This window comes from Carassius gibelio, chromosome B1 (assembly GCF_023724105.1).
Source record: "Carassius gibelio isolate Cgi1373 ecotype wild population from Czech Republic chromosome B1, carGib1.2-hapl.c, whole genome shotgun sequence".
Taxonomy (NCBI): domain Eukaryota; kingdom Metazoa; phylum Chordata; class Actinopteri; order Cypriniformes; family Cyprinidae; genus Carassius; species Carassius gibelio.
Window position 1 is genome coordinate 19,234,209 of NC_068396.1, and position 22,054 is coordinate 19,256,262.

The window sequence follows — 22,054 nt, forward strand, 5'->3', positions numbered from 1 at the left end:
TTATTACAGTTACAGATCTGTGATGCAGTCAAGAGAGCTGCCTGGAACTACGTTCGCTGTGCGTTTCCCAGAAAATAATTGCATACCTCAGAACATTCATCAGCCAATCAGATTTAAGCATTCAACGGCCCCATAGTATAAACAGTATATGCATCTTTACAAGTCCATAGAGATTCTGCTTTAATTAATATTCTGGGTGCAGTTGAAAGCATTTGTGCATTTATTTTTAAGCAAAAATTGAGTTTATGAAAATTTGTGATAATCAACATTATGAAACATGTATTCATTGAGTGAAACCTGGAATAATAATTTAAAATGTATTAAAAAGAAAATCTTCATGGCCAAATCTTTGCTATGATAAAATACTAGCTAGACTTACAGTATCATTCAAACATTTGGGGTCAGTATTTTTATTTTTTATTTTTTTTTGAAAGAAGTCTCTTCTGCACTACAAGAGAACAGTAACATTGTGAAATTTTGTCAAACATTAAAATAAGTGTGTTCTACATGAATATACAGTAAAAACTTATTATTCCTGTTATGTGAAGCTGCAATATGTACGTAAAAGTCAAAGTCCATTAATAAAAAGGATTACTAAAATTTACGTAAACCAGTTTTAATGAGAACACACCTCTAGGTTAAAAGTATGCATTGACACAACAAATTGTTTTACAATGGAAAAACAGCTGGATTTTGCTTAAAAATCCACACTCTTCTGCTTATTGACCCACTTATCCAACCACTGCTATACTTATTTGTGTATTGTGCGTTCTGTGTCAAGGCCATTTACACTGCTTGCTCTGTCACTTCCTCTCTCTTTGAGAGGATTAGATTTTCTTACAAGACTCCAGGTTGACAAACACAGTATGAATGTGTGTGTCATTTAATTCGTCATGAGCAAACGATTACCATGTTAGGCTTTAATCTCAGCACTAGTATCTGCTCTAAACAGATTACATTCGTTTTGGAGAAATCTGCGTCTTTGATGCAGTTTAGTTCCACAGTTATGAAACCTGTATTAAATGCAGACGCTGCTATTCAGATTCACTCGACTGATTTGTCAGTGATAAAATATCCATACTGCAGAGCATTAAAAACTGAATGCATCTAATTCCCAGCGTAAAGTCCCTATGATTTCATTTGACGTATTATAATGAGTCTAATCCGGGGATGTGGAGATTTTGGAATTGAATGTACATCCATTTGTCGAGTAAATTCAGACTCACTTGATTTGTTCTACACTAATTATACATACATAACCACTGATGGTTTGGGGTTGTAATGATATGTTGTGAAGCAGAGATGTGTGATGGGAGATCAAAGTGCGACTCGTCAGAGTAGGAGAAGAGGCCACTTTATCTAATTGTGGTATTAAAGCAGAACTATCAATACAATCTGAATGGCTGATCATTTATACATAACCCCTAATAACCCTCGGTGGTGAGCACAGGCTCAGTTTATTGCGTTGGATGTTAGGTTATCGTTACACAGCAGCTGATTCATAATAGCAGAAAGAAACGAGCTCTCGGTAAGAACCGAGCATGGTTTTTATAATGAGAAGGATGCACTACCTATGTCAACTTTGTGAGTTAAAGAGGCATGAAGGGACAGAAAATAAGGAGAGAAACAGGAAAAGAGACAGCAAGCCTAGGCCAGTGTGAGAGGGAGAGAAATGAAATAGAGAATCCTTGTAAACAGCCCTGAGCGGTGATAAAATAAATAATATTTTCTGTCATTAGCATAACTGAAGGGTGGCGAAAAAATTAGACAGTTAGAGAGAGGTGCAGGTTTTTTTTTTTTAATGGACTGTGTGTAATGTGCTTTCTAAAAATGTACTGCAATGCAAATTTTAAGTGATTCTTTTTAGCCTAAATCTTTTTCTATTAAACACACACACACACACACCCTGCTAGAGAAGGATGCATTGTTAATAGTTGGTAAAAGTGGCTGCAGTCAAGGATTGACTGGGACTCAAAAACAGCCTACAGAACAATCCCAAATGTATTAGAAATTGCTTGCATATACTACAAATGTGCCTTTCATATTACAGTGTCCTCCAAAAGTTTAGAAACTCCCATGGTAAAGTAAGATTTTGGAAAATATGACTAAGCATTGATAAGGAACACAAACTATAAAAATGTTTTAACAATAAATATGATAAATTCTGAATACAGAACATAACTAGAACTATTTATAAACAGACTATAAATTGCATGTTGTGTGGCCTACCAACACTTAATTTACAACAGTCAGTTCAAGTCAACAAACTTGATTGTATTTACATTGTATTTAAAAGTTACTCAACAGATTCATTCAAAACGACTAATAATTAATTCAGGAGCAAATCAAGTAGCTGCTAAAATCATTCAAAAACACTGATTCAATCAGGAATTGAAGAAACAGTCGAGCAACAGAGAAGGACAGCAGCTTGTGAGTGTTTTGTGTTGTTTTCTCATTAGACTACTGTGTGATCGTCATTGCTAGGAAAGTGTTTGGTTTAAATTGTGTGTCTTACCCTGATAAATACGTGCTGAAAGTGGCGCTTGGTTTTGCGTTTGCCTATTGCGGGACTGCCCAGTTCCGATCTGCTAAATAGTCAGGCGTGGCCAAAGCCAGTGACAGTACTTAATTAGCTGTTTTGAAAGCATTTGTCAGAAGAAACAGTCAAGCAACAGAGAAGGACAGCAGCTTGTGAGTGTTTTGTGTCGTTTTCTCATTATAATAATAATAATAATAATAATACATTTTATTTATATTGCACTTTACAGATGAAGAACACATCTCAAAGTGCTACAGGGGCACAGATAAAATAACTGACAATAAAAACAGTCAAAAACAGCATTAAAACAGAATTATATTAAGAAAATGCAATACAAAATAAGTGAGTCTTTAAATTATTTTTAAAAACCTCAATAGATTGTGGCATCCTTAGGTGGTTGGGGAGGGTATTCCACAATCGAGGTGCAGCCACCTGGAAGGCCCTATCTCCCATAGTGCGGAGTTTGAACTTGGGGACCTGGAGTTGGTGGCTATCAGAGGAACGGAGATGTCGGGTTGGGTTTTGCCTATTGATGAGTTCTTGGAGGTACACTGGTGCGCTACCGTAGACACACTGATAGGTCAGGAGACATATCTTGTACTTAATCCTGAACCTAACAGGAAGCCAGTGAAGTTTATGGAGGATGGGTGTGATGTGCTCAGATTTACGTACCCTCATCAGAACCCTGGCAGCACAGTTCTGAATGTACTGCAGTCTCTGCAGGCTCCTGCCAGGGATCCCGATGAGGAGTGCATTGCAGTAGTCCAGCCTGGAGGAGACAAAGGCATGAACCAGCTTCTCTGAATCGGAAAAGGAGAGGGAGGGGCGGAGTTTGGAGATGTTCTGAAGATGAAAGAATGCAGTCTTACAGAAATGTTGGATGTGGGTGTTAAATGATAGATGGGGGTCAAATCGAACCCCCAGGTTTGTTATAGAGGATGTGAGAGAAATGTCATGGCCAGCAAATGAGTAAATGGTCAGGTTGGAGGATCGGAGTTGGTGTGGGGTCCCAATAAGGAGACCTTCAGTTTTGGAGCTGTTTAGCTGAAGGAAGTTGTCAGTCATCCATGACTTTGTCTCCTCCAGGCAGGCAGCTAGGGTGGGGAGTGATGATGTAGGGGATGTGGGGTCCAACCTGACATAGAGCTGAGTATCATCAGCATAGCAGTGGAAAGCAACTCCATGCTTGCTTATGATGTGGCCCAGGGGGAGCATGTAAATGGAGAAAAGGGTAGGGCCGAGGACCGAACCCTGAGGCACTCCACATGTGACTGTATGGGGCCTCGACCTGGCTCCCCCCAGGGCCACATACTCAACTCTTTCAGTCAGGTAGGACTGAAACCACTGAAGTGCTGTGTGTGAAATGCCGATGAAGTGTTGCAGACGGTGCAACATTAGAGTACTGTGTGATCGTCATTGCTAGGAAAGTGTTTTGTTTAAATTGTGTGTGTCTTACCCTGGTAAATACGTGCTGAAAGTGGCGCTTGGTTTTGCGTTTGCCTATCGTGGGACTGCCCAGTTCCGATCTGCTAAATAGTGAGGCGTGGCCAGCTGACTTCAATAACAGGTAATCAGGCAAATACAAAAGCGGCAGGTTTCACCGCGACAGCGGTCGCGGCAGCCCGAGTGTGAATCCTCCTTGTGTTTAGACAGACGAGTGTACCTGCGCGACTCCACCAAGCAAGGACACCAAAAGGGCACTTGAGTATTGCTTTTCTCCTCTTTCTTTACTTTTTGTATACCTTGTTCTCAAATATCTCTTACACTTGTAGTCACTATGTGCTTTCAGATCTCTACTATCACTACTAACACTCGTAGAGCACGCTATGTACGTCGCAGGAAGGCCTGTATTACAAACCTACGGTCTGTCCCTCTGACCACTACTACTACGCTCTCTATTCCAGTTGGTCTTTGGAACTGCCAGTCTGCAGTTAACAAAGCAGACTTAATTTCTTCTATTGCTACTCATTCCGGTCTCAACCTCATGGCACTGACAGAGACTTGGATCAAACCTGAAGATACTGCCACCCCTGCAGCCCTCTCCACTAATTTCACTTGTTCCCACACCCCTCGTACCGCTGGGAGGGGTGGAGGTACGGGTCTCCTTATATCAAAAGAATGGAAATTTGATCTTCAGCCATCACCTACAGGTACTGGTTCATTTGAATCACATGCCATTACTGTAACCCACCCTGTTAAAATCCACTTTGTGGTCATTTATCGTCCCCCAGGTCAATTGGGAAACTTCTTGGAGGAGTTGGATGTGCTGCTATCAAACTTTCCTGAAGATGGTACTCCTCTGGTACTGCTTGGAGACTTCAACATCCACCTAGATAAACCCCAGGCTGCTGACTTCAAAACTCTGCTCACCTCATTTGATCTCAAGCTAGTGTCTACTCAAGCTAGTGTAGCACTGCCCCATCTGCCCACTGGTTGTCCGAGTTTCTTCGTGAACATCGCTCTAAACTCAGGGCTGCAGAGAGGGAATGGCAGAAATCAAGAAACTCTACCGACCTCAGTGTTTATCAGTCTCTCCTCTCTTCCTTCTCTGCAAATGTCTTCACGGCTTAAACATCCTACTACCACAACAAAATTAACAGCTGTTGTGACACTAGGACACTCTTCAAGACTTTCTCTTCTCTTCTTAATCCGCCACCACCACCTCCTCCATTGACTCTTACAGCGGAGAACTTTGCAGTTTTCTTCACAAATAAGACAAGATCCATCAGTGACCAATTCTCCACATCGCAGACTGAGGACAACTTCAAAATGACCGACCCACTCTCTTTCTCCTCCTTCTCCCTACTCTCAGAGATGGACATCTCCAAACTTCTCCTGTCCAATCACCCTACTACTTTTCCACTTGATCCCCACTCACCTCCTTCAAGCGATCTCTTCTTCAGTCATACCTTCGCTTACTCACATTATCAACTCCTCTTTTCACTCTAGAACATTTCCCTCATCATTCAAGCAGGCTCAGGTAAGCCCACTGCTCAAAAAACCATCTCTAAATCCAGCGCTTCTTGAAAACTACAGACCGGTAGGTATCCCTTCTTCCATTCGTTGCAAAGACACTTGAGCAAGCTGTGTTCAACCAGCTTTCTATGTTCCTTGTACAGAACAACCTAATGGACAGCAACCAATCTGGCTTCAAAAGTGGCCACTCAACTGAGACTGCTTTGCTCTCGGTTATTGAAGTCCTGCGACTAGCAAGAGCAGCTTCAAAATCCTCGGTACTCATCTTACTGGACCTGTCTGCTGCTTTTGACACTGTTAATCACCAGATTCTCCTGTCCACCCTTAGAAAGATGGGCATCTCTGGAACTGCACTCCTGTGGGTTAAGTCCTACCTCTCTGACAGATCCTTCAGTGTGTCTTGGAGGGGTGATGTTTCAAAGTCACACCACCTTGCTACTGGGGTTCCTCAAGGCTCAGTACTTGGACCACTTCTTTTCTCCATCTACATGACATCATTAGGATCTGTCATTCAGAAGCATGGCTTTTCTTATCACTGCTACGCTGATGACACCAAACTATACTTTTCATTCCAGCCCAGACCCGACGGTAGCTGCTCGCATTTCAGCCTGAGTGACATTTCTAGCTGGATGAATGACCATCACCTTCAGCTTAACCTTACGAAGACAGAACTCCTGGTGATTCCAGCTAACCCATTGCTTCATCACAACTTCTCTATACAGCTGGGCTCATCAACCATTACTCCTTCGAGGACAGCCAGAAACCTAGGAGTTGTGATGGATCATCAGTTAAGCTTCACAGACCACATTGCTACAATGACCCGGTCCTGCAGGTTTGCCTTATACAACATTAGGAAGATTAGACCCTTCCTGTCAGAGCAAGCAACCCAACTTCTTGTCCAAGCTCTTGTTCTCTCCAGACTGGACTTTTGTAATGCTCTCCTGGCAGGCCCTCCTGCATGTACTGTCAAGCCTCTGCAATTGATCCAGAATGCAGCAGTGATTGTTGTCTTCAATGAGCCAAAAAAAGCTCATGTTACTCCTTTCCTCATTGTATACTCCTCATACACTGGCTACCAGTAGCCGCTCGCATCAAATTCAAGGTACTGATGCTTGCCTACAAGACGACCACTGGCACGGCTCCAACATACCTAAACTCACTGGTTAAATCTTATGTGCCCTCCAGAAGTTTGCGCTCTGCAAGTGAATGACGCCATGTGGTGCCATCCCAAAGAAGTTCAAAATCACTCTCACGGACCTTTTCCTGGACTGTGCCCAGCTGGTGGAATGACCTCCCAATCTCAATTCGTACATTCTTTACTCATTTTCAAGAAACATCTAAAGACTCATTTTTTTCGCCTGCAATTAACCAACTAATACCAGCACTTTTACTTTTCTTGTGTTTTCATTTAGAAAAAAATAAAAAAATAAAACCTGGCTATGCATTATATACTAGACTAACTGAGACTTGTCATGGCACTGTTGTTGTTTTCTTGTTGACCAGACTGCTTCTATTGTTCTCATTTGTAAGTTGCTTTGGATAAAAGCGTCTGCTAAATGATTAAATGTAAATGTAAAATGTAAAATGTAAATTAATTAATTATGTAGATAATTTTAAGAGTGAATCATTGAATCATTTGAATATATGGTTGTCCATAAAATGTGTTGCTGTTCTGTTGTAAGTAATCTTAAAGATTCCTAAATGCATCTACTTTCAGAAGGCCAAATAAAGTGGTTTTGCTTTCGCCTAGATACACAGCATCTCCCTGACATGGCTGCTTCAACACTAACTGCGGTTACTGAAACCACGGCTTCTTTCTTTGCGTGAACATTTGGGTGGCATTATGAAACTATTTCCACACAATGATGTAGATGTGGGGGTGTTTTTGAATGAGCAGTGATAGGGGTGTGTGGCAGAGTCTTAACTTTGATAAAGAATATTTATTTGGAAAACTTGAAATTGCATCATATGAAATCGCTTTAATATTTCATACAGATCACATAATCTGAGAGTAGTTGTATTCCATCTGAAATGGTTAGTTTAAAAGCAGACATTTCACTTTCTATAGATAGGCCTATACTGTATTTCTTATGCCTGAGTCAAGTATAAACAGAGTTTCGTTTTATTATTTGACGCTCTCAAGTTCACAGACCGTGATGAAACAGAACTGTTGACCAAAGCTATTACTGTCACGGTTTTACGCTGCCTGAAGGAATACGGAGTCGAGGATAAACAGAATAAGGCTTTTAATATATCCAACACAGGGGATATCCAACATGGAGCACAGAGGTAGACACACGTAAGTAGCAAGTGATTTAGTCACAAGTGAGTAGCAAATGAGCACAAGTGAGTAGCAAATGAGCACAAGTGAGAAGACCCGACAAAACAGAACTGAAGGACAAGGCTTATGTACAACAGATAATTGGGGAAACACAGGTGGATGGAATCATGAAATTAACAGGGACATGGAACACATGAGGAAGATAATGGACACACCTGGGAACTAATCAAACACGGAAAGACAGAAACTGGGTCACGGGCAAAAACACATTAAATGAGTCCAGGTGTGTGACAGTACTCCCCCCTCCCGGTAGGTGCGTCCTCGCACCGTAGAAACAACAGGGGGAGGCGTAGGTGGGAACTTGGGAGGAGGTTCCGGTGGAGGACGGACTTCCAGGAGGGGGCCAGCAGACAGGGACCACAGAAGGAGGAGCCAGGGAGGAGACGACGGAGGAAGGAGCCAGGGAGGAGACAGGAGCAGGAGGAGCCAGATGGTCCACCAGAGACCAGCCAGGACGGAGATCCAAGGTGGGGTCGACGGCGGGAGGAGCCATGGAGAAGGAAGGGTCGACGACACCAGGGGGCCGACAGGCGGAGACTGCACCGGTGGGTGAGGAGCCCAAGATGGAGCAGCACAGCCGCAGAGCCAGGGTGACGTCGAGGATCCGGAGGGCCTAGGTGGAGCTGAAGGCTCAGGCGACCAAGGCAGAGGCGGGGTCCTGGCAGACCGCTGTGGAGCCGGAGTGACCGAGGATGGAGGTGGAACTGGAGGGAAGGAGGAGCCTGACAGAGCCGGAGGGATGGAGTGACGAGGTGGAACCAGAGGAGTGGAGTCCCGAGGCGGCGGATGGTCGACGACTGACCAAGGTGGAGCCGGAGGGACGAGGGAGCCCGGTGGAGCAGGTGGGATGACAGGCCACGGTGGAGACGAGGGAGCTAAGAGCCAAGGCGGAGCCGCTGGGTCGAAGGACCGAGGAGGAGTCCAGGGCTCGGAGGCTGGAGGCGGAGACAGGGCCTTAACACGCCAAGGCGGAGCTGGAGACTGGCAGTCCAGCGGCGAACCACCGCGCCCCGATGGCGCGGACTGAGGGTGAGCTGCGGGACTGACTGGCACCAGCAGGGATGACGAGGAACTGGCTGGTCTAGGAGGAGGAGAGAGGAGAAGGATGGGAGGAAGGACAGGAGGATCAGGACTGGACGGAACCAGCGAAAGAGGAGTAGAGGGACCAGCAGGTTTGGGAGGAGGCGGGAGAGGGAGGCTGGGAGGGAATACAGGAGACACAGAAGATTCAGGGCTGGGCGGAACCAGCGGTGAAACAGAAAAATCATGGCTGGGCGGAACCAGCGGAGACACAGAAAATTCAGAGCTGGGCGGAACCAGCGGAGACACAGAAGATTCAGAGCTGGGCGGAACCAGCGGAGACACAGAAGATTCAGAGCTGGGCGGAACCAGCGGAGACACAGAAGATTCAGGGCTGGGCGGAACCAGCGGAGACACAGAAGATTCAGGGCTGGGCGGAACCAGCGGAGAAACAGAAAACTCAGGGCTGGGCGGAACCAGCGGAGAAACAGAGAACTCAGGGCTGGGCGGAACCAGCGGAGAAACAGAAAACTCAGGGCTGGGCGGAACCAGCGGAGGAACAGAAAACTCAGGGCTGGGCGGAACCAGCGGAGAAACAGAAAACTCAGGGCTGGGCGTAACCAGCGGAGAAACAGAAAACTCAGGGCTGGGCGGAACCAGCGGAAATGGAGCAGAGGAAATGACTGGAGGAGGTAGGAGTGGGAGACTGAGAGGGTTTACAGGGGAATCAGGGCTGGACGGAACCAGCGGGGAAACAGGAAAATTAGGGATTACCTCCATAGACCAGTCCATCAGATCCAGAGCTTGCTCCTTATGACCTTCAGAGACTGTATACAGCTCACCCTCAGTCGCAGGAGTGTGGGCAGGGCTTTCCTCCACGCCCTCGATCTCCACGAGGACTCCCACGATGCACGGTGTTGCCGGCTCACACACCTGGTCAGTCGCGCTCTCGAGATCCGGTTCCCTGTCAATGGATTGCTCGGGCTCTGCGGCTGCGGTGGGCTCTGGCTCCGTGTGGCGTGATGGTGGCTGGCTGGTCTCTGGGTCGGGAGTGGGGCTGGCGAGGTCCTCTATGGGGCAGATGGTGAGAGATGACCCATTTCTCGCCAGAGTCCACTCCACAAATGCGGCGAAATCCTCTCGAGGACCATCTTCGGACGACAACGCTCTGCATTTGGAGTTCAGGCTGGTGTTGTAGAAGGTGCAAAGCGCGCCGTCCGGGTAGCTGGTGGCATTAGCTAATAGGAAAAACTGTCTGGTATGGTCCTCGAGAGAACGTCCTTCCTGCTTCAGCAGGAGGATGAGGAATTCGGGACGATAGAAGGGATCCATAGACACTAAGAAAAGAAAAGACTGTGAAAAAACAAAAGCAAAACGGAGGGAAGAACACGCAGTTTTCTATTTTCTCTTTTGTGGTCGGGTCTTCTGTCACGGTTTTACGCTGCCTGAAGGAATACGGAGTCGAGGATAAACAGAATAAGGCTTTTAATATATCCAACACAGGGGATATCCAACATGGAGCACAGAGGTAGACACACGTAAGTAGCAAGTGATTTAGTCACAAGTGAGTAGCAAATTAGCACAAGTTAGTAGCAAATGAGCACAAGTGAGAAGACCCGACAAAACAGAACTGAAGGACAAGGCTTATGTACAACAGATAATTGGGGAAACACAGGTGGATGGAATCATGAAATTAACAGGGACATGGAACACATGAGGAAGATAATGGACACACCTGGGAACTAATCAAACACGGAAAGACAGAAACTGGGTCACGGGCAAAAACACATTAAATGAGTCCAGGTGTGTGACAATTACACTGGTGTGCGCTTCCTCATTCTGCACTTTTTTATAGGTTAACATTAGAGCGAGCGGCCATGTGAAGTTGCTACTACTTACTTGTTTCAGGTGAATCCAAATTTGAATTGAATTTGGATGTCATGCCCGATGTACTGTATACAGTATTACCACATAGAGCAGCTGTTAACAATCTTTTGTCGCAAAATGCATGACTTCACCACTTCTTGTGGATTTGTTTTTCTGTGACTAAGCGACTAAAAAAATGTGGTCGACTAAGGCTTTTCTCGTCGACTAACATTTAGTTAAATATTAGGGGGCAGCCCTAAATAATAAGTAGAAATTAACAAACATTTGAGTTTGTAAAAAATGTAGTCAGATTAGATAATAAAATGGAGTCAGAACACAACACACTGGATTGCTGGCCAATCAGATTATACCATGCTTTTCAGAATGATGAGCTTCGTAAAAATCAATGCATTTCAGAAAGACAGGACAGAGAGGAGTAACAATAAGGTATGGTTTGTGGAAAAATAATGTGTTTTGTGAACCTTAAACCACGTAAACACAATGCATTTCACCAAATACACAAAATAATATTATTTTTAGCGTCGTCATATGGCCCCTTTAACATGATCATCAACACTATTGCCAGCGTGATATTACTTAAAAGTGTGCCGACTCTTAAAAAATGAAACACAGTCCAAGTTTAATCCACTAATCAGGCATCACATCTGTCTGAGGGGCATTTCTCACTGTATTGCCATTATTATGAAGAGCTCAGCTGTACCAGAGTACAGTTGTAAAACTGTAAATATTTCTCATGCAAGCTCAAACTGTCATCATCTATGTGCACATTTACATCAGCCTTCTTTCTCTACGCTGAAAATCTGAAGCATGTTTTTTTGCTAGAGATGTTTATTCTGTCACTTTTTCTGCAGTAAAAGGTAAAAAAAATTGTATATATATATATATATATATCTGTACTGTATATATACTGTATTATATATATACATGTCTATATATACATTGTAAACGATTCCTCTGCACACACACACACATCAAATTCAGGAATCATTCAAAATGATGTAATATGTAATATGCAAAATAACCTTTTAATTGGAATGCCAGAACTATTCCTCCTTTGTGTAATGATTGTATATTTAAATTGGTTTCGACAACTGACCCACATGCTGACTGGCCCCGGTGTTCCCTATGGCCAGATCACTAAGTGCAGATATGCCGTGGGTTTATTCTGGCATAGACACTGACTCTCATTTTGGGGTGACAAAAAGGCACAGCATGGCCACACTATTCTACATTCACTCTTGCTTGTGCATTCAATTCTTTAAGAGGAATTTAAGTCATGCTTACTATGTCAGTTTAAGCTATTTTTCACTATTGACGTATAATAACAACACTTTCAAAATAATGTAAATTAAAGCTTTTATATTTCTCCTGGTGAGTGACCATGTTTCATATGAATTACATATTAATGTGGGTCACACAGAGACTTTACATCATCAGTATTTTACAGCACCAAAGAACTGAATGGTAAAGTTAAAAGAGTAAGAGAAAGAGCAAATGGAATAGAAGGAAAGAATGTGTGATCATTTAGAAGAGGTTGGGTATGGAAGACAAAAAGTTATTTCACACCTAAGCTCTCCACCACGTTTTAGTCTATAAATACTATTTAGATATCTTTGATTTAGTAAGCAACATCATATATATATATATATATATATATATATATATATATATATATATATATATATATATATATATATATATGTGTGTGTGTGTGTGTGTGTGTGTGTGTGTGTGTGTGTCATTTTGGTCTTGTTAAAATTAGACCAAACTGCATTGGCCAAAATGTTTTGGCATTTTCACAGGGCATTTAGTAATTTTCTATTTCTACAGTGACACTCTTGGTAGCCCCATTGACAAATTTCTTATAAATACACAGAAGAACGATTTAAATCCTAAGAAGCCACATGCCAACTTCATACAGTTTAATAATGCTACATTAGATACAGTGCCGTGTCCAATAACATGGGCATGTTGCCCAATTATGTTCTCTGATGAAGGTGAAATGATGTCCATGTAAGTGGCTTCTCACAACAGGGTGCAAGAGTTATAGGCTACTCAGATCACCTCCAGCATCTGTGACAATCCATTTCTTGTTTTCACACTGATTAAAATGAGACCATAGGAGGTCCATAGCATTTTTCCTCAGTGGTTTTGTAGGTGAGAGAGAGCAAGAGGACAAATGGAGAAAGAGAAAAATGTTATTTCTTTTCCCAAGCCTGTAATTGATCCTGCGTGTTTTGTGTACACAAGAGAGGAAACGTTCTCACCCTCCCTGATAGGTTTAGGACAACGATTCTCAATTCCAGTCCTCGCGATACCCAGCTCTGCATATTTTGCATGTCTGTCTTTGTAAACACACCTGATTCAGATTATCAGCTTGTCAGAAGTAAGCTCAGTGCATGAACTGTGTTCCGAATGACATGGTCCCTACACAGTGTTCATTGCTCCCTGCTCCCTGCTCCCTGAGCAGGGGAAATCTGTTGGAGTTTACCTCACTTCGGAACATTCATTCACGGATTTGCACTTTGGAATGTCTTCACACATGGACAAGAGTGACATCATATACCTCTGTAAATAAATACAATTTAAATTCACGTCTCGCACACTTCAATGCACTTTGAATGGAACATCTACGTTTCGAAATTGAATTATTTCGGAATATCCTGTGATGTCCACTTCACAGGGCACTTATATTATAATAGAAAAACTTCTGCAGCAATAAGAGAAACATATAAAATATGCAGAGCAGGGGTGCATGGGGACTGGATTTGACAACCACTAGTTCAGGGGAACAGGAGATCTTTCTTACATATTACTTGGGGTTATGAAAGTGAAAGAAAAAGGGAGAGGCAGCTTGAGAAAGTCAAAGCATACAGTGGAGAGGAGAGTGAGAAAGAGAGGGAGTGTGTGCGTGTCTGGATTGGAGACACAGCTTAGTCAGAGCGAAGAGAATCTCCTCAGTCCCATCTGCTCTCTACACAGCTCTCATTACACTCACAAGCCCATCCATCAGCCCACAGCCACCCAACTCTGCCACAGCCCACAGTAATGGAAAGAGGAAAGAGAAAGAGATGTAGGGAAAAGTGAAAAGGAAAGAGACAGGAAACAACTGAGAGAGCGAGAGAATGATGGAATGTGGGGAAAAGAAAGAAAAAATAAAACAATTTCACAAACATTTACAGGCTAAATTGGCCTGTGAAGAAGACAGAGCGATAAACTCTCTGATGATTATAACACAAAACTATCCTACAGCATATGATCTCAAAACAAACAGTTGAAATAAGGCCAAACATCAAACCGGTCAACAGAGGTGTCCGTATGCCATTCATATAGCCTAATGTTCTGCTCAATATTTGATCAATGTTTTGTGTTAAAACTCTTGACCTTTCAGTCATGTGGTGCATTCCATTAGAACAAATCACCTAGCTGTGGATAAATGTCACTGTCATAAAACCACTGGGGCAGGGTAACAGTTAGATTTATGAGACAAATCACTTCAGAAACAGCAGCAATGATGGGGAATCTCACTTGCAGTATCCAGACACATTTGGATAACAAAATATCAAGTGTAATGGGAAGAAAATCTGGAGAGCTTTTCTCAAAACTACCTTCACTTTTCATTTTTCCCATTACTTTTGCAAACTGCACTTTTGGTGATTATGAAGTCAGATTTTTATTTATAATGTCAAATCTGGGAATTTTTTTTTGAAAAAGTGAGTGCTTTTTTATTCATTCAAAAAAGTCATTGGGATCCAATGTTTTGACTTTTTTAATGGACAAAATAGTTATTTGACATATAAGTCATACAATATGTAATACAGATTTGGAGCATCATAAGATTTAGAACAGTATGAGAAAATAAATATGGAATATTTGATTTTGGGTGAACTAGCCTACCCCTTTAACTATGAACACTGTCAACTAGTGTCCACTCAGAAAGTATCCAAATGCATTTGCATTAGTTTTGAGCAAGTATTATCTACTTTTCTTATGAGACATTTTGCTTTAAAATGTGTTTTTGCTATCTTATTGCAAAATAAATGCCACCGATTTAATATTACATTATGTAATATAGTCACATTTATAATTTTTTTTTTCTGTGTGTGTGTGACAAGTGTTTTCTTTATCTTTGTTTTGAACAGTATATCTTTTATAGTGAACGGTTAAATGAAAAGCTTGTACTTTCTGTTTTTAAAATAAATACCACTTTGCATTCATACATTTTAAATTCTGATTTAAGTAATACTTTAAAGGGTTAGTTCGCCCAAAAATGAAAATTATGTCATTAATAACTCACCCTTATGCTGTTCCAAACATGTAAGGCCTCCTTTTATATTCAGAACACAGTTTAAGATATTTTAGATTTAGTCCGAGAGCTCTCAGTCCCTCCATTGAAGCTTTGTGTACGGTATACTGTCCATGTCCAGAAAGGTAAGAAAAACATCATCAAAGTAGTCCATGTGACATCAGAGGGTCCGTTGGAATTTTTTGAAGCATCGAAAATACATTTTGGTCCAAAAATAGCAAAAACGACGACTTTATTCAGCATTGTCTTCTCTTCCGTGTCTGTGTGAGAGAGAGTTCAAATCAAAGCAGCTGGATTTCCGGTTCGCGAACGAATCATTCAGTTCACCAAATCGAACTGAATCGTTTTAAACGGTTCGCATCTCTAATACGCATTAATCCACAGATGACTTCAGCTGTTAACTTTTTTAATGTGGCTGACACTCCCTCTGAGTTCAAACAAACCAATATCCAAGAGTAATTCATGTACTCAAACAGTACATTGACTGAACTGCTGTGATGAACACCGAGCCGAGCCAGATAACGAACAATAGACTGACTCGTTCACGAGTGAAGAACCGGTTGCATCAGAGTTCGGATCACCAGTAGTTCTTTCGGACAGTTCGATTCAATAAACCGGTTGAAGAAAACGGTTCACCAGTTCTTTTGCGCTCGACGTAATGGCGTCATTGGCGATGATTGCCCTTGATTCAAGCCTTCGGTTTACCCGCACCCATAACACTAGCACAGAATCAGTTCAGAATCAGTCACCAAAAGAATCAGTTCAGTTCAGACGCTCTGTGTGTCGGTCTGCTTCACGCTGAATCACACATGCGCAGTATCATCAGCTCCTCGGTTCACGAATCGGACGCGTCTGACAGAAACGGTTCTTCACTCGTGAACGAGTCAGTCTATTGTTCGTTATCTGGCTCGGCTCGGTGTTCATCACAGCAGTTCAGTCAGTGTACTGTTTGAGTGCATGAATTACTCCGGGATATTGGTTTGTTTGAACTCAGAGGGAGTGTCAGCCACATTAAAAAAGTTAACAGCTTAAGTCATTTGTGGATTAATGCGTATTAGAGATCTGAACCGTTTAAAACGATTCAGTTCGATTTGGTGAACTGAATGATTCGTTCGCGAACCGGAAATCCTGCTTTGATTTGAACTCTCTCTCACACAGAAAAATTTATTTTCGATACTTCAAAAAACTCCAACGGACCCTCTGATGTCACATGGACTACTTTGATGATGTTTTTCTTACCTTTCTGGACATGGACAGTATACCATACACACAGCTTCAATGGAGGGACTGAGAGCTCTCGGACTAAATCTAAAATATCTTAAACTGTGTTCCGAAGATAAAAGGAGGCCTTACATGTCTGGAACAGCATAAGGGTGAGTTATTAATGACATAATTTTCATTTTTGGGCGAACTAAGTAGTTTTGAATACTGATTACTGATTATTGATTTATTGATTACTGATTACTGATTTTTTAAATGCATGGCTATTGTTTTTACATTTCATCACGCAATCCAATGCCACACAGAATTTTTTTTTTTTTAAATACATGGCTCTTGTTTTGACATTTCATCATGCAATGCAATCCCACACATACAGTTTAGCTTAAGTGTCCAAATACTTTTTGAGTTTACTGTATATGTATAGACATTCATGAAGTGCAATTGTCTGTGAAAATGTTCTATAACAAAATCTTTGTTTTCAACCATTTAATGTGACACAATAATTGCTTTCAGAGTTTCAGTAATTACATTTTTAAGTGCTCTTAAGAGTGCAATGAACTTATCACTGCAGGGTGTCATTTTGGCACCACCAGAACTTTTTAATTACAGCAGGTGAACTGTCAAAAGTGTAATATGCTGTACGAGTGAATAGGTGCAATAAACAATCGCCATACAGTGAGCATACACAAAAAGTGTGGCTGCATGTGGACTCCTTACCTGCTCTGGGCCCTGAAAACAGATCCGACACAAAGGAGTCCTGACTCCACTGTCCGTGCAGCTGTCCAGAGATAACCTCTCGTCCAGCTTCTCCTTAGAACAATCCTCGGATGAGCTGCAGCAGTCCGGCGTCCTCGGTGAATCCAACCCGCTATGAGTCCAGTCTTCGCTCCCTCGTGTGTCCACAGCCTCACCTGCTACCGGCTGGTAATGTCCGTTGGCTAAAAAGTGGCTCTCCGTGGCGCTGCTCGTCGCATTGCCCTCCGTTGTTAGTTCGTTCATGGGTGTGAAGGCAGGTGGCGATGCCGACGGTGCCGGTGGCCTGAGTAGGAAAACCTTCAGGTCACTGAACAAGACGCAACAGCGGCCTTTCTGCTTGCCCTGGCGGCGCAGCATCGGTCTGCGACTCAACAATCCCCAACACCATACAATGACACCGATAGCCAACAACATGTGCCCGTCTTATGAATAATGGAAATGCGGTCTATGCTTTTAAACGGCCTATAATGCAAAGGCTATCTGTTACTGGGCTCCAGGAGGTCACATAAAAGAACTTACTGTTTGGTTTCCAACGAGAAAAGACACCTGTGCCGCCGTTCAGTCTCGTGAGCAACAGCGCTTACCTGCTCACCTCACTCAAACTGACCGTTTGAACACAGAGAAGGTGTTTATTTTCAACCGTTATTATTCTAATAAGAGCTACATCATCGCGCTAGTGTTTCCGTTGAGAAGCTGACGATTGTACGCACATGTAATAGTAACTGTCAAAAGTGGGAACCCTTTAATATCCCTGCTCATAACCCAATGGCGATTCAGTCAACTCGAGTACCTCAAGAAAACTAGTTCATTCAGATGTTGCCACGTGAAGCATATTTTAGGTTACCTGACAAAACATTATCTATAAGGCGTTAACAACTACTGGCCATAAAGGCTACAATAAACTACTCAAATCGAACATTTGCGGACAAATAACACGATTTGAATGAAAAATATCGGGGATTCCCGCGAACAGCTTCTGACAAAGGAGCTCCTAGCCTGAGGTACTATTGCCAGTGGCATCTATTCATCAAAAGCAGGAAAACAGAAATGCAGGCTATTCGTCATTCGTCAGAATAGCCAAACAAGCGGCAGCCAGGGTTTGTCTAATAATTAAACAATTTGTAGTCTACCACACGCACAATTTCTGTTCTCCAGTTCACGCCTTCCTCGCTTATTAGACATCATCCGAAAGCGACTACCGTGTAATGATGTTAATGTGAACACAAAGTGTGTTGCGTGAAATCAAATCCAGCCACAATCATGTCAATTATCCAGCAATTATCTTTGGCGTTCATCTCATGTTTCAGGTTCGATCGCTTACAAATGCATCCCGCACAAGTCCCCTTCTGAAGATATAAGGTGCCAACGTCTTGTTAGTGCAGGCAGCCTATCTCCTTAAACACCCAGCCCTCGTTGCAGAAATCCCAAGGCAGTTTAGCTCACTGTCCCGTGTAATGTCAGACATGCCTTTCGAAAATCAGTCCAGATAAGGAACAGATTCGCTTTCGACGATGAGGAAATATTTTTGCTATCCACAGTCCGTCGTTTTGTCACATCCAGCGCCTTTCCTTTGAATCAAATTGCTGGGAAAATACTGAAGTGGCTCTTGCGTGGTAATCCAACGCGTCCATGCGACGCGTTGTGCAGATCTATCTGACAGGAGATGTTATGTTATGATGATGATCATCAGTAAAGCCGGAGGATGCTGCTCTCGCTGCGGCTTCAGCACCATGTTGGCTGGGACAGCTCCCAGGCGCGGGCCCGTCTCTCTCCGAGAGTGTGATGCAAGCAAATCACGTCCTTACAATTTGCACTACGTAATAAATAAAGAGCTCACTTTCGACAGCCCGGGAGTACAGTGGGATTCAAATCCAGCTTTTGAAACGTGAAGTTTTCCAATTCGAACCTGAGGAGATCGTTCTTGTAGTCTGCATTTCTCATGCATCCGAACCACAAACGGATTTTGTTTCAGCTCTCATCATGTGAGACCTGCTCCCAAGCATGTGTTTCTAGGTCAGTGTTACCAGCGTTCCTCTCGTCGCCCCTCTGAGACGATAAACCCGATGAACTCCACCGCAGAAGATATCAAGTAAACGTTGGGCAGACATTAACTTTAAGTTATTTTTCAGCATAAATTTCCGCTGTAGGAATCAGTCTTTGGAATGATTGAGTCTGAGTGCAGCTCTGACTTTTCACTGGGAAAAATACATTGTTAAACTTAAAGTGAAATAGTGGTCAGTTGTTATCTTAAAGAGCCGATTTAACCCATAAAATGTTACCCTGGTCCACAAAACCAGTCATGAGGGTATTTTATTTTTTAATCATTATTTGAGATTTATACACCACATGAAAGTGGAAAAAATAAGCCTTCCACCGATGTATGGTTTGTTAGAATAGGAAAATATTTAAAAATCTGGAATCTGAGGGTGCAAAAAATATATTCAAAATATTGAGAAATTCGACCTTTAAAGTTGTCTAAATGAATGCATATTACTAATTGAAAATTAAACTTGGATATATTTATGGTAAATAATTTACAAAATATCTTCATGGAACATGATCTGTACTTAATATCCTAATATTTTGGTTTAAAAGAACAATCTATTTTGATCCATCCAGTGTATAGTTGGCTATTGCTACAAGTATTTCTGGGCTATTTATATGAAGTTACATACAGCCAAGTATGGTGACCCATACTCAGAATTCATGCTCTGCATTTAACCCATCCAAAGTGCACACACACACAGTGAACACACATAGCAGTGGGAAGCCATTTATGCTGTGGTTCCCAGGGAGCAGTTGGGGGTTCGGTGCCTTGCTCAAGGGCACCTCAGTCATGGTATTGCCAGCCCAAGACTCGAACCCACAACCTTAGGGGTCAACTCTAAATCAAACTCTCTAACCACTAAGCCACAACTTATGACTGGTTTTACAGTCCAGGGTCACAAATGTACTTTTGTTGGCATAAGTTATCAAATATATGCTAGTTCTGTCATGCTAAATAATATTTTTGTCTTGAATAAAACCAGTCAGGCTTGAATAAAACATTTAAATCATGAGACCTTTTTTAATGATATAATATTGGTTTACCAATCTATGAGCTATTAAATTCTGTTTGTTATTGTAAATTGCAGTGATAATGATGCAGGTGGTGTAACAGATGGCTACATGATGACTTAAAGTTCATTAAAAAAAAAAAAAAATCCAGTAACTGTGATAATAACATAAAGACAGAACAGTTTTGCCCACACACACAGAAACAAACACCATCAAGATTTCCAATGAGATGTAGGCTACTAATTAAAAATATATACACATATACATACATACAGTATAACAATATTTTAATGTAAAAGTAGGCCTATACGTAAATACACATTCCTCTGTAATTATATATATATATATTACATTTCATACAGAAAACAGTCCATAATTTAGATATGAATATTGGTAACATGAAATACACTCAAAATGCAAAATATTAAATAAGAAACAATTTTTAATTTAATTAATGAAATATAGTCAATTAATTCAATTAACTGCCTTTAAAAGAACAATATAATTTTTTACCACTTTTTCCATAAAAATTACTAACTGCTTTTTCACAGTGCACTGAACGTTTTGCCAGATATGTCATTTATCAAGCAATATCTAGTTTTATTGAGGTCAATAATATGATTTTACATCATTAACACAACCTGCAAACATTAGGTTACACCAACTAAAGGTTTAAGGAATATTAATGGTTTAAATCATGTAGTTCCTTAAGGAAACAGCTATCATTTTTTAATTGACCAAAAATCTGTTATAAATATTATACTGACCAAATGATAAAATAAACAATCCCGGCCAAGTAAATTCTGCTTATCAAGAAAAGAAGAGTATAGCTTTTTCCTGCAGGGTAAAGAAATGCCCAAGCAGTGCAAAGTATAAATTCCTCGACAAGTTGAGACAATTGAGGGAAATACACAGAATAGATAGAGACATTTGTCTTGCAGAAACACTAACCGTCCCTGGCAGCCTGGCCTGTATCTTTCACTGGCTGTGAGCCATTTCACCCGTGATGTGAAGGAGAAATTCAACTTGGAAATCTCAGCATTTCTGCTGTACATGCCAAGAAGTTTCCTTACGACTAGGCTCAAAAAGACAAAACAAAAATGTGTTATTTAAACATTTATTGGGAATTGTCCCCTGGGTTTCAGGAGTTTCATTGGTTATTTATCTTAACAAAAGGCGCAGGCATTTCACAGTTTTTTTACAATTGCTTACACACTCAAATTAAAAATAACACAGCTAGTGAAACCTTACACTCAAAGAGCAAAACCTCAGCCCAGATCTGCACAACTATAAGCACATTTTCAACCTCACATTTTTTGAAAAACACTAAACACACTTCTCTACATTAGACATGGAAATTTAACATAATGTCACTTCTTTGCCATTTCAAGACACTGCTTTCCAAAATACTACACATTAATCTACTGATCAAACATGGCCATCAGATGTGCAGACACTTAGGTTCTTAACTGTAAACTCAACAATCAAGGTGTAAGCACTATAAAAAGTTAACAAGTGAATGGGGCAGTGGTGCAGGAAGTGGAATAGGGAGGAACATTTTTGGCCAGAGATCTCTTTGGAATGTTCCGGGTCAACGTGGTGGTAACATCACTATATATGCTGCAATCACGCAGAATGGGGTCCTCCACTGGCATGCCAAAATAGGTCCTTACAACTCGTATGACCACATACATTTTTAGACAGACTAAGCAGTGGACAGACTAGGTGTCTGGTCTCATTATTCCAGTACCTCCCACAACACTATCCCTTTCTTTACTTTTCCCCTTCTGCATGGCAGTAAAAAAGGTTTATGATCTCTGACCCTGTGTTATACCCCTCATTCAAGCAATAGAGGAGGCCTGTGACCTAACATATGCAGAGTCTGTGTAAGGATGGATTTGCCATTTGAGAAGATTCTTCTCTCACTGATTTTCAAGGGAGGACATTGACT

General features: G+C 41.8%; 2 protein-coding genes across 2 annotated transcripts in view; one reads left to right on the forward strand and one right to left on the reverse strand.

The window, feature by feature from the left end:
* The window catches only part of marchf4a (membrane-associated ring finger (C3HC4) 4a), a 79,079-nt gene extending 60,031 nt beyond the window's left edge, over positions 1-19,048 (reverse strand). Inside the window, exon 1 of the mRNA XM_052545294.1 lies at positions 17,008-19,048. Within this exon, the coding sequence (XP_052401254.1) occupies positions 17,008-17,460 (453 nt within the window). The 5' untranslated portion in view covers positions 17,461-19,048. The remainder of the gene's footprint in view (positions 1-17,007) is intronic.
* vps8 (VPS8 subunit of CORVET complex) overlaps positions 18,749-22,054 on the forward strand; it is a 171,726-nt gene continuing 168,420 nt past the window's right edge. Inside the window, 1 exon segment of the mRNA XM_052546015.1 lies at positions 18,749-18,823. Coding sequence (XP_052401975.1) covers positions 18,749-18,823 — 75 coding nt within the window.